Here is a 21,606-nt window from a genome sequence, read left to right as displayed (position 1 = left end):
CCAAAGCAAAAAAAAAAAACAACATGTTTTAAAAAATACAATGACTAAGAAGTATTAGGAAGAAATGTCAAAATTTTCAAGAAGAGGCTGTTTTTAATGCGGTGAAGAAGGGAGGACGAAATATCGCTCTACCGAGTATTCTATTGCATTGTTCTACTGATAATATCGAAATACATACCATTTTTTTTCCAAGGAATTTAAAAAAAATTTAGACTGCAAAAAAAACCCACTAATAATATATAATTTATGAGCGGAATGAATTTTCTTACTCGTATCGAATATTTATTTTCGTCATTTTCGCAATTAAATAAATCACGAGATCCTAACTCGGTTGCAAAACATCCGGGCATTCTCTTCAAATAACACGAAACGAGTGGTGGTTGAAACATACGACATCCTTTCAGAAACAGTTCCCGAAAAAGGTAAGGCGGTTTTGTGTGTGTGTGTGTGGCAACATTTATAAAGTGTAATATATAGTATACATTTCTTAACTTATAAACAACACTCGTGTGTAACTTCTATAATTTTTAATTAAATAGCATGATTAAAAAGTTATTTTTAGCTTGAGTGACACTTAACATCATGACATTATTTCCTTCATAAAAGTTACTCGCATCTTGAACTCATTCACGAGGACAAATGGGTACAATTTCACAAATAACGGAGGTATAATCAATCGAATATGTGAACAGGCTATGCTGGATTAGTCATCTCATTTCTCTGATGTTGGGAAAAGGGGCGGGGACGATAACTGCTGCATGTCAGCCCACACTTGTGTGCCATAGTCTTGCCGTCACGTTCCCAAAATATAAAGACTCCATAAAAGTTTCTGTAATTATCATAGCAGAGTTCAATGTATTCCGCGTATGATCAAAAAATATATCGCTTACAAGATCAAATAATTTACGCGGTATAGTCTAGTATCGGTCTTGACTTCTTCAAAATACGATTTTTCAAAAAGAAAGTGACGACTTTTTGTCTTGATCGCAAGTCAAAACAATTTCATCACATTTTTCTGGTTCATAAGTCACAAAAATTTAACTAGCCAGTCTCTACTCGCTAGTCAAGACACTCATGTTCAGATACCACTGCAATAATAATGTACCAAAAATTATGAGAATGAAATTAGCCTTTTACATCAGCCCATTTTTTTTTTCATTAGATATTTTGACGTGATCTGTCGATGACGAAAACGCGGATATGGCATCTGTGATAATCATAATCTTCCTAAATATCGTAAGGAGTTTGTTGCTGGCGTGGAGCTATCTGGTTCGTTTATGGTTGACGCTTCGTTACGTTGGACAGAAAAAAGTTGTTCCTCCGGTACGGAATGAACTTCTGCTGATGTCTGCAACAAAGATGGCTGAACTTATAAGAGAGGGAAAAGTGAGTAGTTCACGTTGTTGATGTTTTATATTGATAAATTAAACACTTTCCTAATTAACGATTCAGAGTGATTCAAAAAGAAATATGCAGTTTCCAGATGATGCTGCTAGTATAGTTTGCAGATGTTGTCTTCAATTTTCACCCCAAGTGTGATTCGTTAGGTAGATGTACTTATGAAATTTGTGTCCTGCTACTGAGGGAAATGATGTAGACGATTGCTCGCGTGACTAGCTGGTCGAAATGGCAGCGTCTGCAGTGTGAAGTTCACTTTGCGTTCCTAAATTTCGCACAACGAAATATAACTGTTGTGCAACGACATTTTCAATTCAATTCAGAATAAAATTGCCACCGTTGTCCTGCAACTGTGTCATGAACTAAACACTCAAAGTATCCAAAAAAGTCTCCCGTGACAGTTTTCTCGTGGAAATGGACCGCCTGTACATTCTTCACGGACACAGTACTGGAATAAAGTAGTCACGAGACATGCTATATCACCTACGTCACTTTCCGAAACAAACTGCGGGTCATCTACCTGAGGTGCCTGGAATATGCCGAGAGGACTCTCATCAACCCTCATCTTAGAGTGGCAAAAGCAGTTTTCTATTTAAAGTGACGTCTAATCGTTAAAAAAAACTGCATAGCAAACAGCTATTCGCTGTAGCGATAATATTGAAGTCAGTTTTCACAAATATGGCGGATGAAAGCCAGCCCTGGGCTTTTAGAGCTCTACATCCACCTAATGGACCACAGCTGCGGAAATGTCCTCGACTGTCACTGTTTTAAAGTAAACCGTACACTTCTTTATGAATCACTCTGTATTTTGTTCCAACTTACAATCTTGTGCTAGTTGGTCTTTTGAAAATAATCGTCAACTTTCTTTCGTCTTCAAATCAATGTAAACACATCCATTGTTTTTCTTTTCAATTTATACTTTGATATTTTTCAATAATTCCTTTTTGTTAAAATCGATAAATGTTTTTGTCTACTTTTCGTCTTCCTCCGACATTATTGCCGAAACTGAACTGATATTCATGCACAGGTCAAATCATTCATATTCGTTTCGAGCTACATCAATAGGATCCGCGAAGTAGATCCTTACATCAATGCCGTAGCTGAAGACAGGTTTGAACAAGCTTTGGCAGAAGCAAGAACTATCGATTCGATGATAGCGTCTGGATGTAAACCAGTGAAACAGACAGCAGAGGAAATGCCACTCCTTGGTGTGCCGCTAACCGTCAAGCTCACAATCGAAGTGGGAGGTACTAATCTATTTTAATAAAGTTGGATTTTGTCACTTTCTCTTTGGGTACATCTAGGTTCTCATTAGCCTTCGTGAGCAGAAAATGACCGTGGTGCGACAAAAATGATCAAATGATCTAGGTTCTCAACACTAAATCTTAAATTTTCGATCTTCACGTCTTTTCTGTATGTTTACTAAACAAGATAAGATTCAAACGATTGTCTACTCTAAACTGTTACCTTTTCTAACATTGGAAATATGAAGAAAAAATTGTTTTGTTTATAAGCAATAACGAAAAACAAAAGCAATTGTTTTCCCATTCGGCATGGAGATAAAGGAAAACTATGCGTGTATGAAAGAGAACCTATTTGTGAAGACATAAACCACTAAGGGACGTATTCACCGACATAATTTAAATTGCGAACAATCGTTATAATTTTTGCAACCAATTGTTCACAATTTAATAGCGAATGCGAATTTGCAATTGTTTGTTCAGTAATTTATGTGGTGTCTGAACAAATGTTTTTGCTGTAGCGAGCAAAATGCTTGCTATTTGCATGAAAATAAAAATTTGTTTTCTTCATGTGGCTAGGAATGAGATCGACTTCTGCTTCGAAATATTTTGCATATCGCTTTGCTGAAGAAGATGCTGATGCAATCAAGATATTGAAGAAGGCTGGAGCAATCATTATCGCTACCTCGAATGCACCAGAGTTTTCACTTTCGATTGATACTTCGAATAAATTATACGGAAGTACAAAAAATCCATTTGACACAACGAAGACCGCCGGTGGAAGTAGTGGTGAGTGAGTGGTGTTTCGTCTTATGAAATATCGTCTTTTTTAATCTTATACGTAGGGTTAGGATTGTCTATGACAGCGAAATATGCCAAAATGCATGAAAATATGCATTTTTTACGATCATCAATAGGTCATTTTTCAGTAATTTTAGTTTTTCATAGCCTTCAGAATTTGAGGTATATTTTCATATTTTGGAGCATTATTTTGCATATGCCAGCATAACTATGAGAGGGATTTTATTTCCCAAGCTTACTCTTTCCTAGCTTCTTTCCCGCCATTGGCGATTTTAGCAATAATTGGAAATTTTACCTACCTTTTGACATCATTTTTGGTTACGATTGGCGATTTTTCGGCCATATTAGCAACTTTCGCAATTTTTTTTTTGAGTACCTTTGGCATCATTTCTGACAATTAGCTGCCGATTTCCTATAATTTCCTCAGGAAATATGGTCAGTCTACATATAACTTTAAAAAACATATGTTTTTATAAAGTATATTTTTCGGTTTTACGAGTTACCGCATATTTTTAATTTTTTAGGAACATAAATACATTTTTCTATGGAGGTTTTTAAGTCATAAAAATACTATCCCCACTGCCGTCTTAACACATGGGCCCACCCGGGCACGGCCCGGGGGCCTCAAGAGAAGAGAGGCCTCACAAAAATGAGATGATCCGATCGAAATTTTCTAGGATTTGCCAGGTAGGGCCTCCGAAAAACCAGTTGGCACGGGGGCCCATGATACTCTTAAGACGGCCCTGACTATCCCTACTTTTTTATATGAAATAATGTCCATCCAACGTAATGTGCTTGCTATACTATATATATATACTATACTATTTACACTACTAGTTAACTGTGCATGCACCTCGTACACATTCCTCTACGGAATTTCTAACGAATTGGTACATGATGGAATCTGTGTTCAGAGTGGTAGATGTGTGTGGCCTTAACGTATTTGTTTTCAGAATTGTGCTTGTTTCGTGCTCTTGTTGGTGCTGCCATCTGCCTTTCGTACTTATATTTTTTACGTACTTATACGTATTTTCATTTTATTTATATTAAATCAATACATTTTTATAAAACAAATCTTCCATATTTAATATTTACAAACTTTCAGCTTTATTTTTCATTTCATTTCGAGTTTTTCTTATTTATCAATATTGTCAATATTGGTTCATTTATTTTTCGAAACACGAACAGGGCCGCAACTGGATTCTTGGTCAGCTGGAGCAAGCACGCATTTTAGCACCCCTTCCCCCCCCCCCCACCATGGAGAGGTAAAAGAGTGGAAATTTGCGCCCCCTCTGGTTCGGGACACCAGACCCGCCTGCTCCCCGTCTCCTAGTTTCGGCCCTGCACATGAAAACGCTAAAAATTCAATTCAATTGTATCAATTTATGCATGAAATATACCTTTTTTTTTTAGGAGGCGAAGGTGCATTGATATCATCTGCAAGTTCAATTCTTGGAATAGGCTCTGACATCGGAGGAAGCCTTAGACTACCTGCTAATTTTTGCGGGGTATTCGCTCATAAACCCACGAACGGTATGTGTCTAGTGATTTACGAAAAAAAAAGTAAATACGCCTACAACAATTCGGCACTAGTGACTATGAGTCATTCATTTTCTCGCCTAATTGCTTGTGCTCACTTGTTTATTCACTCATTCGTTATCTCATGCTCACTGACTTCCTCTTTTATCACTCCTACCATCACTTACCTCTCATTCGCCCACTCGTTCATCCATCAACTCAATAAGTAATTCATATAACTCAGTTTCCTTACTCGCTCATTCCCCCGCTCAGTTTTTCACTCACACGTTAAAATTCACTTGCTTATTTGTTCGCTCGCTATTGTCGATGAATTTAATTATTTGTTGGATTTTTCCAGCAAAGTTTTATGTCAGTTAGTTATTGTCGGTAATTTTTCCGGACACGGTGTTTAGTATCTACTTCATTGCATACCAACTACGGTCATGCAGTATATCGCCATACGGCAATTTCCTACCAGTAGAGGAAATGAAGGTGCCACCTATCGGTTGTCACCCCGGGCTCGGTAGGTAAAGAACTTGTTTCTCATGTTCTTTGGCCGGATTCGAACCCGTGGACTTCGACGGTAGCCTTCATAGTGGAAGACTACTAGCATCTAACCACTGCGCCACTCGGACGCCAAAGGTGTGGTGTCTAGTATCTGGCAGTGCACACCTGTTAATAAATGCAGTATATACAAACGACATTATTCATAAAATCGATCTAAACCTCTACGAATAAGAATTTCATACTCACGAAAATTCGTTTCAGCAAGCAATTAAAGTAATGGTGTTAGCTTCTTTGTTCCAGGAATAATTTCCCCAAGAGGCCATTTCCCTGTCGCACCGGAAGAAATCTTGACTCTTGGACCGATGTGTCGTTACGCCGAAGATCTATTGACTTCGATGAAAGTATTGACTGGCACCAAAAAAACAAAAATGAAACTGGATGATCCGGTAAATTCCATATTTCTCTATTTTCTTTCACGCACAAGACACAGTTTACGCGTGCTAAAAAAATAACTTCCACTTTACGTTGCAATTTATAAATCGCGTTCGAGCACATGTTTTGTCCCTTTGAGACGGAGACAACGATTTCGCAAAAAAAAAAGTAAATAACAAACCTCAAAATTCGCTAATTAAAGGACATGTAGCAAGAAGGGGTTAGCTGTATTTTTGACACTTGGGGAATTTAAAAAAGCTAGGAGGAGAACTAAATCCCCCACCTCCCTTTTTCTTTTTTGTTCGAATACTACGATGGTAGCTTCATCTATTGAGAGACAGGGAACTAACTGCTCTTCTCTTGCACCAAAGGAAGGAAGAATTTTTTTTAACAAGAAAGTGGACTTATACTGAAAAAAAAACGAAGCTAACTTCTCCTTGCTGCAAACCTTCAATTTTTGGTGTTACTAGTTACCAAATTTTATTCTTCGAAGGAAACAATCATAAATTGATTTTTGTTTTTCTTCAAAGGTTGATATATCCAGAATAAAGGTGTTTTACATGGAAAGCATTGCAGACAACACGCTCACACTGCCAGTGGAATCGGAAATTTTAAGAAGATTGCATCAGGTGATTGAGTTATATTCGAATGACAGGTTTATTTTTATTATAATAAATTTTTGTTATTAATATAATATATTAATAACAAATATACAACAACAATAGGTACAAATATTCAATCATTACACTTCACTTCTGAAATACAGAGTCATTCAGGAAAGATGGGAGAAACTTTAAGAGGTGATAATACACACCAGTACGAACAATTGTCATCAAAGAATGCATGGTCTAACATGAAACGCAAACGCGCTAGTGCATTTCGAAACGGCATCTCCGCAAACGTTAAAACGGCATTCCTGTTGAAATTTATCGGGAGAAAAAGCACACCATGCATGCCAATGTAACCTGGGGAAGAAGAAACGCTATGCAAATCTACGTCACAGTGAATAAAAGGCGCGGACGCCAGCGCTGTGAAGTTATTCCAGTGTGCAACTGTTCTAACAGTTGTAACGTACGGAATAATGACGCACTTTACAGCTCTGAAATAAATGAAATGCATGTCTGCTTCTTTAGTAATACTAAAGTGTGACATTATCCCGTACATCACAACTATTAGAACTTTTTCTCCCTATAAATTTCAACAGGATTGCCGTTTTAACGTATGCGAAGCCTCTGTTTCGAAACGCGCTAGTGCGTTTGCGTTTCATGTTAGACCATGCGATCTCTGATGACAATAGGAGGTGATAGTATACACCAATACAAACCAAAGTTTTTCCCGTCTTTTCTGAATCACCCTATATAGATGGCAACACTGAAAAATCAGACAATATTATATACGCACTCTGACTTGCAGAGGTACTTGCTTAGGTACACACACTTACACTAACGGCACAACTCGGCAGATAACAAATTGCCCATGGCTATAGACATGAGTTGTGCTCGGTTTGAAAGAAAGTGAATATTGTTCGTCTTGTTGGGTGCTATCACCCATCCACACTCAATTTTTTTTAAACAGTTTACGAACATCCTGTATGTGTTTGCCCTATATCGAATCATTCTCAAATGAAAACCTTAGAATTAATCAATTTAAAAAAAGAGATATTTAATTAAAAAAAGGATAAAGTTTTTCCTTTTATTTTTTCTACTTATGCATATACCTCTATTTCTAAAATATTTATCTTCAAATATAATTTACATGTGTACAGTATATACAAGATGCATAGGTAACGGGGCGTATGGCACGTTACTGGTGAACCGTTGATCCTAGAGAAATACTTCCAGTTAGAATACAACGTGTAGTAGCCCTACTGAAATATGTGATTCATGTTGCAGGGTGGGGGGGGGGGGGGGGGGGAAGTCATATAGTTATTAAAAAAAATTAACTATTTATATCGTTCCCGTGTGCCCAAAAACCCAGTTAGAAAGTTGTTGCCCTGTCTTTCCTGATGCTAATCAAAAAATTCTGCATTTCCAAGTGCAATATTCACAGAGATATTTGAATTCGAAAAACGGAGGGAAATTGAGAAAAAAACAGCATTAAATGCTGGAAAACTGTTTTATATACATTTAATGATGTTTTTTCTCCAACTTTCCTTCGTTTTTTCGAATTCAAATATCTAGGCGAATATTGAACTTGTAAACATGAAAAAATTTTCTGCATTTCTATCAAGAGAGACAGGGCAACAACTTCCTAATTGTGTTCTTGAGCACGTGGGATTGCAGAAAAAACTTTTTTTGTTTTAATAACTACACATCCCCTTGAAAAACGAATCGCATGAGTAGCCACGAAATTTGAATCTTTTTTTTTTTCAACTGGAAGTATGCCTCTATGATCAACGGTTCGTCGGTAAAGTACCATACGCTATGTTAACCACACCCTGTATGTACAATTATAAAGAATTTAGACGTTTCTTTTTTTTTTTTTTTCGTTCAAATTCGTACGACGTAAAATAGATTTTCATAGTTGCCCATTTCTCTTATGCTTATGCATTTGCGAAGTTATATCATGATCTGATCGATGAATTTTTGTTTTGTTTTTAAAAGGCGGTCGCCGCGCTCAAAAAGAAATTTCATGTCGAGCCAGTGAGATTCCACATGGAGTCAATGAAATATTCTTTCCTTTCGTCACTTAGCAAGATGCGTTCGTCCTACAAAAAACCCCTGAAAGAAGGCGTCTTAGGAGAAGGGAATAAAATCAGTGAGGTGACAGAACTTTTGAAGAATATCGTCGGGCGATCGTCGTTCAGTACCAATGTTTTAATATGTTTTTGTATAGACCGCATCTTCGACAAGGTGTTTGTCGAAACGGCCGATTTACTCGAGAAACAATTAAAGACTATAGAAGAAAAATTCACTTCGATATTGGATGAAAACTCAGTGCTATTGATGCCGACGTTTCCTTTGAAGTCCTTTTATCGTGGAGAATCGATACTTTTGGTTCTCTCGAGCGGTTACACCACCATCTTCAGTACTATCGGTCTTCCCGTCACGCAATGTCCACTCGGTCTAGACGAGAACGGATTGATGCCGATAGGAATCCAGATCGTGGCCTCCAAAAACAATGATCGATTGGCGATAAAGTGCGCTATGGAATTGGAGAACATTTTTGGTGGATGGTGGCCACCCGGCCATAAGTATTCGGTGAAGAAAAATTAGAGAAATAAATAAAATGTGTGAAAGGAATTTCATTTGCTCATTTTTTTTTTTACTCGTATGTACACGTACTATCAGTGTCCGCTAATACTCATCAAAATTTCAATTTCATCCTTCGAGGAGTCAAAGCAGTCTTTTTATTTTTCTGTAGACTAATTCTTTTGTTTCTCATTAAAAAACTCCCTTTTTGGAGAGGTGTGAAATATTTTCTCAATTTTTCTTTTTCTTTTGGATAACGCTGCATACTGAATTGAAAGTAAACAATGAAGAAATATTTTTCGGGATTATATTAAAAATCCAGAATTAATAAAATATTTTAAGAATGAAATGAAAAGAAGTCGGGAATAATGAAAATATAGAATAATGAGACATGATTTCAGAATTATCAATAGTTCAGAATCAATGAAATATTTCCATAATTGTGGAAATCCAGATACAAATACAACGTCACAACAGACAAAATGCCCAACGAGGTGGCTGATAAAAAGATGCCCATAAAATATGGTTGTCATATATTTCAAAAATACAGCAACCCAATTAAAAATGCAATTAACACAAATTATAAACAATATACACACATGATAAAATATTATACAATGCCCATAAAGAATACTTATGGTTGTCTTATTCTAAGAATGGATAGCTTCTCGATTTACCCCAACATGTTTATCGTACTTCTTTTGAGATAATAATCAATTTGAGATAATTTCATAAATAATGAAAATTTAGAGTATATGAGAAATGCAATCGTGGAGTTACTGAAAATTAATAATAAATGAATTATTTGTTTATTTTTTAGAATTATTGACAAATAATTCCAGAATTTATGAAAATCAAAAATACGTGAGGCAAATTACTTGAGAAATTATGTAAATTATGAATTTACAACCCTAAACTATTACTAAAAATCCCCAGCATTATAATTAATACACAATCACCGACGGACAGCAATGCGTATTTCTGTGTAAATTCAACTTCCGTCAGAATAATTCGGGGTTTCTGACCCCTCAGAATTCGAGGGGTTGTGAGACCCCTCTTCTCTTGAGGACCCCAGGCCGTGCCCGGGTGCGCCCATGCGTTAAGACGGCACTGGTGCGACGAAAACGATCGAACCAGTATTGAGAGTGAAAATACAGTGTGTCATAAAATAAAAAAATCTAATTTTTCATGATTCCCACGTCCTCTAACTTCCAATTAGAAAGTTGAACCCTGTAGCAAAAAAATTTACATGTTTCCAAGTGCAATATTCCCTGATATATCCTTTCTCGTTGGCCTCGGAGAAAATGACCAAATTTTCACGTCATATTTGACGTCCGGCGACTACATTATTGCGTTGAAACGGCCTGGGAGAGAGTATCGAATGTTCAACCCGAACTTCCACAACTTATCCCAGAAATAAATTTTTTCAGTAAAAATAATGGGAGAAATAAGGGGCAGGACCACCCTTACCAGAAATGCCCCCCCCCCCAACTCAGTGGGCCCCCTGTTAGTGTAAACAATGTCTGATAGATAGCAGCACTTGTGACGCTAGCTTTTTTTTTTTTTTTATTCTGTGAGAGGTAAATAGAAAATATTCAGAAAATGAAAGTCATGAAAATTCAGAATAAAATGAAAGAAATACTTTCAAAGTCGATGAAAAACACAGAATTTATTTTTTTAAGAAGCACAAGTTCCAATATTTTGGCTACTTTTGAGGTTGGTTTTAGACAAAGCGTATCAATAATATTGATACGCTTTGTGGATTAAAATGTATTCCACGAAAAAAAAAAGTTTACCAAACCAAGGCAAATGTGGGAGATTAGTATTCTCATATATAGATGTATCATAAAATAATTTATGAGTTGAAAAATAATTTCAATCTTCGACTTCAATAAAGAATAAAAATTCAAGTAGGCGCCGTGTGAAATACGGGTAAAACCGGGACACTTTTGCCAAAAAGTCGGGACGGCCAAAAAAAGAGAAAATACCGGGACTGTCCCGGGAAATACGGGACGTATGGTCACCCTAATAATATAATAATACTTTAATACGCTTTGGTTTTAGCTGAAAATATTTTAAAGATCTGGCAACGGTTTCCTCATTCGATCATCGTTATAGTGATATGTGAAGTGAAGTCACGGTCGTCAGTCAGTCATCTTACGTTTTCACAGCTCGTGTGCGTGTATTTTCGCGGTTGAAAGATGAGGTGAGCAATCAATCTTTCTCGATCTTTGAATTACTGATTATATTTTTGGGAAAACGACTAAAAATAATAATAATCGTTAAATATCATTCACTTTAAACATATTATGTTTGTCCGAAAATTATGTCAACGTTGTTAACTCCCTCCGAATTTCACCTAGTGCTGGAGATGATCATGCCCCCCACAAGGATGGGGCTGATACTGCCAAGGAACAATTACTATTACTTTTTGTTGTTTCATGCTATAAATTGACTATGGCAGGTTCTGTGAAACATCCCGGCTTGTGGAGGGATGGCTGGTGGGGATGCTCCAGGATATGGGGGGGGGGGGTGTAGATTTTTCAATGTATGCCATTAAAAATTACCATTACGTCCAACTACAGTGATACTTGTGATATACCGAACAACGTTTTATGCAGAGATGCCGCTTTACTCTAATTTACGCTATTCAAAAAATCCGGGTCCCTTTTGAGTGAAAGTGGGTCCCTCCCGAAAAAAATTATCTTTTAAAAAAACTGGTATCTATGAATTTTTTCCAGCATGCCCAGGTCTTTAATTACCTGCTTATTTCTCTTCATTAAGTCAGTGATAGGTCATGTTTGGGGTAGGAGGAGGAGGAGGTATCTCTATGAATCAAGTAAATAATTCATGTAATGGTAAATAAAAACATGTATCCAAGAGTTTACTTTATCTACTAGTAGGAAAAGCCCCTGAGAAATGAACATGTGGAACATGCCACATTTAATAAATCGAACGATAATTGAATGTTTTTTTTAAAAAAATGCGGTGAACAAATGAAAAGTCCTGTTCGGCGAAGCTTTCGCCACCAGGTATCACTCGGCGAAAACTGGAAAGATGTTGAAAAATATCCGTATCCCCATTATAACAGTTGTGGTGACTAATGGCCAGGAAAAAGTCGCCAAAGCTATGGCAGACCATACTGCATGTGTTTCAAAATTTGTAATTTTTCTAAAGTTGGTAATTATTGTTAAAAAATCAGGACGAGGGAAATGCATCCTGGAAAAACAGGATTTATATATATGGTCACCTATTTCAATTTCAGAAAGTCTCCGGTTTTTTCCTTTTATTTGTTTGATGTGGAATGTTGTCTCGCGGAATAAAATACAGATTTTTCAAGTCTGAATTGGCACCTATGTGCTTGGGAGATTTATGCTAGCGTTGATGCTGGAAACTAATGATTTGAAATCGGTTAAATGAAAATTATGGATTCATTCCTAGTATACAGTTTCCCTTTTTGTTGTCAACAGCTTTCTTGGTGCATATTCAGATATTATTGGGGGAAGAATTCCTAGTATGGAGGGTTACTGCAGGGGTTCTCAAACTTTTCCCACCTTTTCTGGCGCTCTTTTTTTCTATTCAATGCTTATGCGCAAGCTCCGCCGGCTTCCTGGAGCTGTTTAACAAAGACTATTTTCTGTAAACCCTTGTCTGGGTCACCATTCGTCTGCGCCCCTGACAAAGGTTCGAGGTGCACCAGGGCTCCTTGGCGCAATTTGAGAACCCCTGGATTACTGTATAAATCAGTGCCGAGACATTGTTGGGTCACATCCTGTGTTAAATTTGAGGAAGAATTACCCTTGCTCGCCTACTTTTTATATATATATATATATTTCTTCTCTGCAGTAAATAATCCAGAAATGGGAAGTCTACTGAACTCTGATTCATATCCCTAGAATTGTATGTACCAGGTGTACAAGTATGAAATGCAGATTTCAGACAACAGATGGCGCACCAATGCAGTTTGTGCTATAAAGATTTGCCACTGTGTTATTTTGTTGTGTCATCAACAAGTGTCAGATGTGTACGAGTGATAAATTGGAAAAGTTTTTATTGTTTGATGCTGCTTTTATCTTCAATTGCAGCCTTTTTCATGCTAGTTAGGAATACCCATTCAGTTAGGGAGCAGTTCTTTTTGTACAAAATCAATAGTTTTGGCTATCAATTTTAGAATCGCAATCATGTCATTGACATTTCTTTTTAAACCAGCATTTATGATTTTACTGGAGAATGTCACTATATTTGAGATCTGTGGTCTTCATAAACTTTGGTAACAACTGATCAGTTTTAACATACTATTCAAAAGAATGACAATAAGTATTCCATCTTGCCTCTACAGGAAGTATCAATTCACTTCCACCTGCTGTACATACCATGCTTTCGAGAGATGATTGTGATAATATTTAAATATACTGTACTTGTATAATATGCTTTGTTACATTAGTTTTAACCAAATCTTTGGCTAGCTTTAAAATGTGGCCACTGCACTCATATGTAAGTCCCAAAAAGCCAAGCTCTTCATCCAGAGTCTTTCTGGAAGAAACCATATGTGCAATTATTGTCTGTAACAAAACTTGATATTTTACATTTGAAGTTTTCTTCTGTTGATTTCACTGAAATGAAAACCAAATTTGCTAAATAATTTCCAGTATGCGATGAGCCAATAGTATCAACATGGCTTTACTACACTGTTTGATAACACACACAATTGGTTCATTATGGAAATTTATACCTCGATTGTCATGAAAACTGTCTGATTTTCCAAGTCAGCTTTACATACCATAACTTCATCATTGTAAATCTTGAGCAACCATTTGTTTTGTTCAAACGGTACAACTGTTGCATCTCTGATATTTAATATATATAAATGTATATTTTAATACTATAAATAATATTTAAAATATAATAATTAAAATAATCTAATAATAAAAATTTAAATAGCTTTTTAAAAGCTGCATAAATAATTTTATTTGATTAAAATAGATATTTTTTCGTACTGAAGTAAATTGATTTAAATCACTAACACCCTGGTTGAAAACTTATTGTTTGTTAAATTTCCGGTTATGTATACTAATATCATAAATTTCTCCTTTCTAGTTCCAAGGTCAGCAGAGATACTCTGTACGAGTGTGTGAATACAGTCATTGAAAACTCACAGAAAAAGCCTCGTAAATTTTTGGAGACTGTGGAGCTACAGATTGCGTTGAAGAATTATGATCCTCAGAAAGACAAACGTTTCTCTGGCACCGTCAAGTATGCTGCTCCAATCAAATTTTTTACCTGTTTAACAAACCACATTCTCATGAATTCAACATATTGTTCAATTTTTAACTAACGTGGCATAACAAGTAATAAATTAATGTAAAGAAACTACAAAATATTGTCAGAACATTTGAAGATGTATTTGAATGTGGTTTGTTTTTTCAGGAAGCCAAAATTAGTCTAAGAAAGTGTAGTTGAAATACAATGTCACTTGTATTTTTATTGTACTTTCTTTGATGCCTTGGCGGACCCAGACCCATGGGTCTTAAAACATAATGGGGAGGTTGTGAGATTTCACTTTAATGTAAAACTCATCACCGTCCTATAAAGGTTGTGGTATGCAGTAAGTATTTTGAGTATAATAAGCTATTGTGATGTGTTGAAATAGGTTTCTTTTATATGTGAAATTTAGTCGGCTTGTACAATTTCTGTAAATTGAGTTTATTTGGCACTTGTGAACACTTTCTGATGAGTAAAACTGATATAAAAGCCATCTGTTCATTCTTCGGAAACAGCATTCGCCAATTATGTATCGTGGGAAGCAGAATGTTTTGCATTGTTCTGCAATGAGCCCTTGGTTTAGTGAAAATGTTTTGCAGTGGAACTTTCCATGATGTTTCTTAACACTTTTCTTAAATTTCTTCTGGATTGTTCTGCAACGTATAGCACATATTCTGCTTTGGGAATGGGAAGTACATTTTAATGTCACATACATTTTTTTTTTTTTTCTTGATGGCCAACGTTACTGATTGGGAGCATCTGTTTCATTAATTAGAAACAATAACTTGGAAGTGTTCGATTTTGTTTTTCCTGAACATGAGATATTCCAGACTCGATTTAAAAACTGCACACTGCTTTAAATTTACTCACATTTCATAGCAATAAAATGTATTGGGTGTGGCAAAAAAAAAATCATACATGTGTGGTTATTTTAAATTTTAAAGCCTAAAAAGAAAGGAAAATATATCACTATTGTTTTTTAACAAATTTTTTTCTGGTATGTATTTATTCTCAATGCTCTATCTCTATTGGGGTTTCCAGAAAAATCTGCTTGATTTCTTTGACTTGGGTTGCTGGGAGCCATTTATGGCCCCTATCTAGTGAATTATTGTTGAATGGCTGGCATGTGTTTTTATGTGATTGAAAAATCTATGAAACATACCTTCTGCTGTTACAAATTTAAATAATTAAAACCTGGTTTATGGTCTAAACGCAAGATGTTTGTATGCACAGAACCTGCAACTATTCTGCATATAATAAGTGGCAGCAAATGCAGTCCCTTAACTTATGGCCAGTGTTCATTGAGATAGTTCAGAGCACTGAATTGCATTAACTCTATATTTTCCTGGTTCAAAATCCCAAAGCAGAATGTTTTGTTTTGTTCCGCCAGAAGTCCTCGGCTCGCTGAAAATTATCTGCAGTAAAAATTCTTGCATCAGTGTTTTATGCATATTTATTCAGATTTTCCCTGAGCTTGTCTGATGCATGTCGTTTTTGGAACATCCTTCTCTCTCTATCTTTCTCTCTCTCTCTCTCCCCCGAGAGTGAGAAGCTGTGTGTAACACAGATTTAAAATTATAATCAAATAATTTTGACTGTTTTGACATTGTGAAACATTTTTGTCATTAAATTTGAGTTTTATTTTTAATTTCACATTGTGCAGGCTGAAGAATATTCCGCGACCGAAGTTCACTGTTTGTGTTCTCGGTGACCAGCAACATTGTGATGAAGCAAAAGCCAATGATGTGTCTCATATGGATGCAGAAGCATTGAAGAAACTGAATAAAAACAAGAAGCTTGTCAAAAAATTGGGTAACTATCTTTTTTTAAGGTTGATAAATGAAATTTTTCTGCCGCTTGGTTTCAGCGGCTAATCAAAGAATCATCAGAACTTTGGTTCATAGTTCATAACAAGTGCTCAGTGATGTATCATATCGCATGTATTATCTGAAACATATGAATGTGTGAACAATTTCTGAGAGCACTTGTGAATTCATACTTACTGTGTAATTTTCACCTTAAAAATTAGTTTTGGATTTTTAATTTTATTCTTGTCAGCAATACAAAGACAAGTTTTATAGGATATGAAGAATGTCATGGATGCTAGATGTCTCGTTAAAGTCCTGTTTACATTTGCAATATTGTCACATTGGTAATTCTAGCACCCTTGACTTCTTTCTCAAAAATTCTTGAAGCTGGTTTTAAACCCACTTTTCCTATTTCCTGTGTAAACAAGGCTATAATGACACCAAAATGTACATAGTAAATTCATGAAATAGAAATCCATGTATATCCTTGTTATAAATATATATTTTGATATGTATTGCATTATTATTCACCTAATTTTGTGAATTTGGCTGAAATTTTTTACTGTTTCAGCCAAAAAGTATGATGCTTTCCTGGCTTCAGAATCGTTGATCAAGCAGATTCCTAGATTGCTAGGACCTGGTTTGAATAAGGCGGGGAAATTTCCTTCTTTGTTAACTCACAATGAGTCTATGATGGCTAAAATTGATGAGGTTAAGGCCACCATCAAGTTCCAGATGAAAAAGGTATGTTCAGTTGGATTTTTTTTTTTTTTTGCAATATTAAAATAGTCTTTTTTTCTAGTGGAGAAAAAAAACTTGAGACCAGGGTGTGTGTACAACCTTTTCAGCCAATTCTGCCCAGATATAGCTCACAGGCCAGGGGTTGTGTACATTTCCCCCCCCCCCCCTTTTTGCTTTGAAGCAAGACTTAAATCAAAAAATATCAGGACTTTTGAAGGCTGTAGATGGACAGATAGCCGCTGTTGTGGTAGACTGGTCATAATGACGGACTTGCACCGCGGGGACCCGGGTTCAAGCCCCACCGTCACCGCGGGGGTCGGCTGAAGTTGGTTTTCTGTGGTTTTCAACTTCAAGGCACAAATGCGAGCCGATCTCCCCGTTAAAAAATCTCGCCACAGAGAGCAACAGTCCTACAAACAGTACAAATATTCAGTCACTTCACTTCTGAGATATAGATGGCAGCACTGAAAAATCATACACAACACTAGATACACACTCAGATTGTTAGGCACACGCACTTACACGTCCGGCACAACTCACTAGGTAGTAAATTGCCTATGGCAATAGACCTGAGTTGTGCTCGGTTTGAAAAGAAAAGATGCACAGATATATATTCTGAAATGTTTGTCATTCTCTGGCTTCTATATGATGATCAGACGTGAAAATAACAATACCAGTTTGTTTTTTTAGCTGCTCTGGCGCCTGGGATTAGTCAGGCTCTGTTTTAGAGTGTGATATTACACACACAAGTTTTATGGGACCGCCTTTATTATTTTTGTCTCACAAATTAACAATTTACTGATTATATTTTATTGTGTGGTGCATACCTATCCCCTTCTGTGCAAGAGGTTATTTCAGGGTTGATTAGATGTTTGTAATAAGTGTTGAAACAATTGATTCTGTAAGTACAGTGATACCTCTGCTAATTAACACCTTGGCTTATGAATTGTCTGGCTAATGAAGGTTTTTGATGATATGAATGTATGCACTAACATAAAATAACCACGTTGTGAGCTGAATTTTACACCAATCATCAGAATTAATGTCACTAGAGTCAGATTATCTCATGTCTACCTCAGAATCTCTTTCAGATGTATCTGCATTTCTTTTTCTGAAATTCTTTGAACCATTTCATATAAAATGATAGATTCAGCAAAAATAGAAAATGCATTGAGAAAAAAAGGAGCCTGTGTTTTCAGAGTATGGGGTGTTTATTTGGTGCAAGAAGCTTAGCATCAGTGTGAACATTCTGGGAGGTTGTCTTTATCTGCATGTATCGGAGACAGAAATGAGCTGACTAAATCACAAATGGATGGGGATGTGTCAACACGAGCTTTAGTAGACTAAAGCTGGTGTTGGTTGTGGTAAATAAAAAGATCTTCAGCATCTCTCACATTTTCCTGTATATTCTCATTTATACAATTTTGAAGCTATTCATTTTAGCCTTCAGATTGTCTTTTTTATAGCATTCTTCTGTGTTAAAAACCTGGCAGAAGCTAGAAAGAATCAATTTTCCATAGAAACTACGATGTATCATCGTTAAATTTGATTATCAGTATCACTGCTACAAAAATCTTTTGGTTATCAGTTTTTTTATACCTAAATAATAAATTAATATTAAAATAAAATTAATTAAAATTCAATGGCAATTTTATGTATAATTTTGATGAATTTTAAGAAAATTGATATTCTGCCATTTGTCCAATCCCTAGATTTATTACATTAGATTTATACCATCAAATTTCAATTTTCTAATTTCATTTAAATTTCAATCCAATTTCATCAAAAAAAAAATTGTAAAAAGTCATCCTGGTATAACATACAGTGCATATATTCTGGTGTTCATTTTGGCCAGATTTTAACATTTTTACCAGGCCAAAATTCAATTACGAGGGGGGGGGGTTGAATTTGCTTATGGGATAGGAATTTTTCAAAGGTTATAGAGGAGTGTGTGTCACCTATCACATTTTGTATATAACTTTTGAGAAAATAGAAGTTTATTTGTATAGCCTATTCATACAATATTTGAGGTATGTGTCTTAGTTAAACAATTCTGTGCACTGTTACAGGAAGCATTTTTGCAATTCAACAGGCAAAAAAATTCAAGAACATTTCGAACTAAGACGTTAAATTGTAAATTACCAACTCATTGTCTGTCAGAAATAAAAAGTTTTGATTTTGTAACTAAAAAATAAACTTTCCTATGTACTGTTTCAAAAAAATGAAAACCCTTCAAAACAATGGGAAAAAGGTCGAAAAAAAATTTAAAACTTCCTTGGCATATATGTAAGAAATAAGTGTTTCATTTTAAATGGAATTAAAAAAAGCAGAAATAATTTTTTTACAGCGATGGTGGTTTTGTAACAGAGTGGACAAAATCTATGACACTCAGTGATAAAACCAAAAAAATAAAGTGTTATGAAATAAAAGTTAAAAATATTTATTAAATATTAAACAAGTCGTTAGCTATAATTTGAGATAGATTTTATTTTGAAAATTGATATTTATTACTAAATATACTTTTTGTTAATGTCTCGTACACTACACACTTTAAAGACCCAAGAGAAGCAATGTTGCCAGTGGGAGCCACATCACAGATTGTGTGCTTCGGTGACCGTCTCAAGAATTTGTTGTAAATGGAATTGCCATGTGAATGTATTAATGTTGAATTATAATTTGCCTCAAAGTTGAGTACTCTGTGATGCTTTTTGCATGTATTACCTGAAATAAATGAATGTATATACTGTCTGAGAGTACTTATAATTATTCCACCTGGGTTATTTTTTGGGTAAAGGTGAAAGGTAATTATATGAATAAAGTGAATATATTTCAGCATATCAATGATTCTTTCTCTTCTAATTTTCTTTCCTCTGTTCGTATTTAGGTCCTGTGTTTGGCTGTTGCAGTGGGGCATGTGAAAATGACGCCTGATGAATTGGCCCAAAACTTGAACTTGGCTATCAATTTCTTGGTATCACTTCTCAAGAAAAATTGGCAGAACATCCGTTCTCTCCATGTCAAGAGCACTATGGGACCTGCTTTCCAGCTGTATTAAATGCTGATTAAAGCAATAAAAATGTTTCATGACTTGTTTGTCTTTGAGCTTTGCTTGAGTCTGAAAAATGTTTTAAAAACTATGTTAATTCTTTTGTAAGTTGTCTTGAAACTTTGGTTTGTGTTGTGGGTCAGAAAATAAAAATGTGACCAGGAGTAGTAGAAACCAAATGTTACTAAATATATTCAACATACTGTATGGATGAGTCACTTATCTGCACTTTCTCCACAACACATTTAGTTTTTAGGTGTTGTGCCCAAAGGTAGTTGCTGTGATTATCAAACTGACTGATAGAGCTGGCATTAAAAATAGCAGCATGGGCATAAAGAGTAAGCTGGACACTGCTGTGTAAAGAAGCTAATTGCAGAAATGACACTAGCAAGTTGCCATACACCAGTGTTTCTCGACTGCCAGTACAGGACCCTAACAAGTCACACCGGCCCACGAGTGATTCGCGCAGTTTCATTTCTCCATAAATTTATGACGGCTTTTCACTTACACTAAAGTTTTACAGGGCCGTAGACTTCCAAAGGGTGAGAGCCGCTGCCATATACAATACGGCAAAGTTTTGTCACCTGTGAATAGCAACAAAAACTGCTTCAAAGCATGTTAGAGACTGCCAGCTTACTGCAATTTACTTGGCATAGGTTTGTGACAATCCTAGGTGCTGTGATGTTTTTAGAACCAGTTATGTGGGGTTCTCAGACAACCTAACGTTTGTATAAATTATATGTATTATTTTGAAAAAATGTGCAATCTGCTAAAATAAAATTTCACCCTTTGCATCTTGAGATGGCCATGATATTTTTTTTCCTGAACTTCGTTCTTTATAATAAAAGTCTATTAGTGGTACACTGGTCTAAGAACAAGTTATTTAAAAAAATACTTGCACGCTTTTGATAAAAACCTTTGAACTGCGAAAGGTTTTTCCCTACCCCATTGTTAATTTGAAAATATTCAACTGAATTCTCAATTATGAGATTTGCTTAGTGCAAGAAGAGCCACGCGACCTGTTAATTCTAATTGTTAATGCTTATGTGTAGTGCTGCCATCTGCCACTAGTTTTTCTAACTATGAGTGAAGTGTTATGATTGAATGATTTATCGTTGTAGGTCTGTGGCGAGACTTTTTAACGGGGAGATCGGCTCGCATTTGCACCTTGAAGTTGGGAACCACAGAAAACCAACTTCAGCCGTTGTTCTGCAAGTAACTGCATGTTCTGTGCAGTTGGGGCCGTTATGAATTATGAAAGAAAACTAGTCTAAAGAAACCTGAATTTGCGAAGTTTCTGAAAAACACATGCAAGCTAAGCATATACTTGGAAAGAGCAGTAAAATCCTGTAGTAATACCATTTCCATCAAAATATCTACGTTTATTGACAAGCCCCGAAGGAGTGAAGATGAAGTCGCATTCTATAATTATCAATTCCGTAAACACCATCCTAACTACAATCAATCAAATTAGCCAAAAACTTATTAGGTGTCCATATTGCAACATCTTTCGAAAGTCAACAACCATATTAGCATCTAGTTAGGGAGGAATTTAGTCATTTGTTTGCAATAATGTCACTGAAATCACCATTTGTTTAAGGCATTTAAGTAGATTTTGGCGATAATTCTACACTTTGCCACTGAGTGCTTGTAGCTCGCCA

General features: G+C 35.8%; 2 protein-coding genes across 2 annotated transcripts; both read left to right on the top strand.

Moving 5' to 3' along the window:
• Positions 1-1,125: 1,125 nt before the first annotated feature.
• On the top strand, positions 1,126-9,318 carry LOC149076459 (fatty-acid amide hydrolase 2-A-like). Its single transcript, XM_089245549.1, has 7 exons — positions 1,126-1,386; positions 2,426-2,645; positions 3,219-3,428; positions 4,854-4,973; positions 5,766-5,911; positions 6,428-6,526; positions 8,501-9,318. The coding sequence occupies exons 1-7, from the start codon at positions 1,201-1,203 to the stop codon at positions 9,110-9,112; spliced, it is 1,593 nt and encodes a 530-aa protein (XP_089101675.1). The 5' UTR covers positions 1,126-1,200; the 3' UTR covers positions 9,113-9,318.
• A 1,870-nt stretch (positions 9,319-11,188) lies between these two features.
• On the top strand, positions 11,189-19,992 carry RpL10Ab (ribosomal protein L10Ab). Its single transcript, XM_089244027.1, has 5 exons — positions 11,189-11,294; positions 14,186-14,341; positions 16,014-16,162; positions 16,730-16,902; positions 19,784-19,992. Exons 1-5 carry the CDS (start codon positions 11,290-11,292, stop codon positions 19,952-19,954), a joined length of 654 nt encoding a protein of 217 aa, XP_089100153.1. The 5' UTR covers positions 11,189-11,289; the 3' UTR covers positions 19,955-19,992.
• Positions 19,993-21,606: the final 1,614 nt, after the last annotated feature.

The sequence above is a fragment of the Pholcus phalangioides genome, unplaced genomic scaffold (assembly GCF_987345545.1).
Source record: "Pholcus phalangioides strain wild (caught in Gottingen) unplaced genomic scaffold, Ppha-v1.0 ptg000015l_1, whole genome shotgun sequence".
In the NCBI taxonomy this organism is placed as follows: domain Eukaryota; kingdom Metazoa; phylum Arthropoda; class Arachnida; order Araneae; family Pholcidae; genus Pholcus; species Pholcus phalangioides.
The sequence above is the reverse complement of the archived record's forward strand: the minus strand, read 5'-3'. Positions and strand labels throughout refer to the sequence as shown.

Coding starts and splice junctions, on each gene's coding strand:
- LOC149076459 (XM_089245549.1), top strand. CDS start 1,201: ATGGCATCTGTGATAATCATAATCTTCCTAAATATCGTAAGGAGTTTG. Junction 5,912..6,427: donor AAATGAAACTGGATGATCCG/GTAAATTCCATA, acceptor TTTTCTTCAAAG/GTTGATATATCCAGAATAAA. Junction 6,527..8,500: donor TTTTAAGAAGATTGCATCAG/GTGATTGAGTTA, acceptor TGTTTTTAAAAG/GCGGTCGCCGCGCTCAAAAA.
- RpL10Ab (XM_089244027.1), top strand. Junction 14,342..16,013: donor CGTTTCTCTGGCACCGTCAA/GTATGCTGCTCC, acceptor CACATTGTGCAG/GCTGAAGAATATTCCGCGAC. Junction 16,903..19,783: donor TCAAGTTCCAGATGAAAAAG/GTATGTTCAGTT, acceptor GTTCGTATTTAG/GTCCTGTGTTTGGCTGTTGC.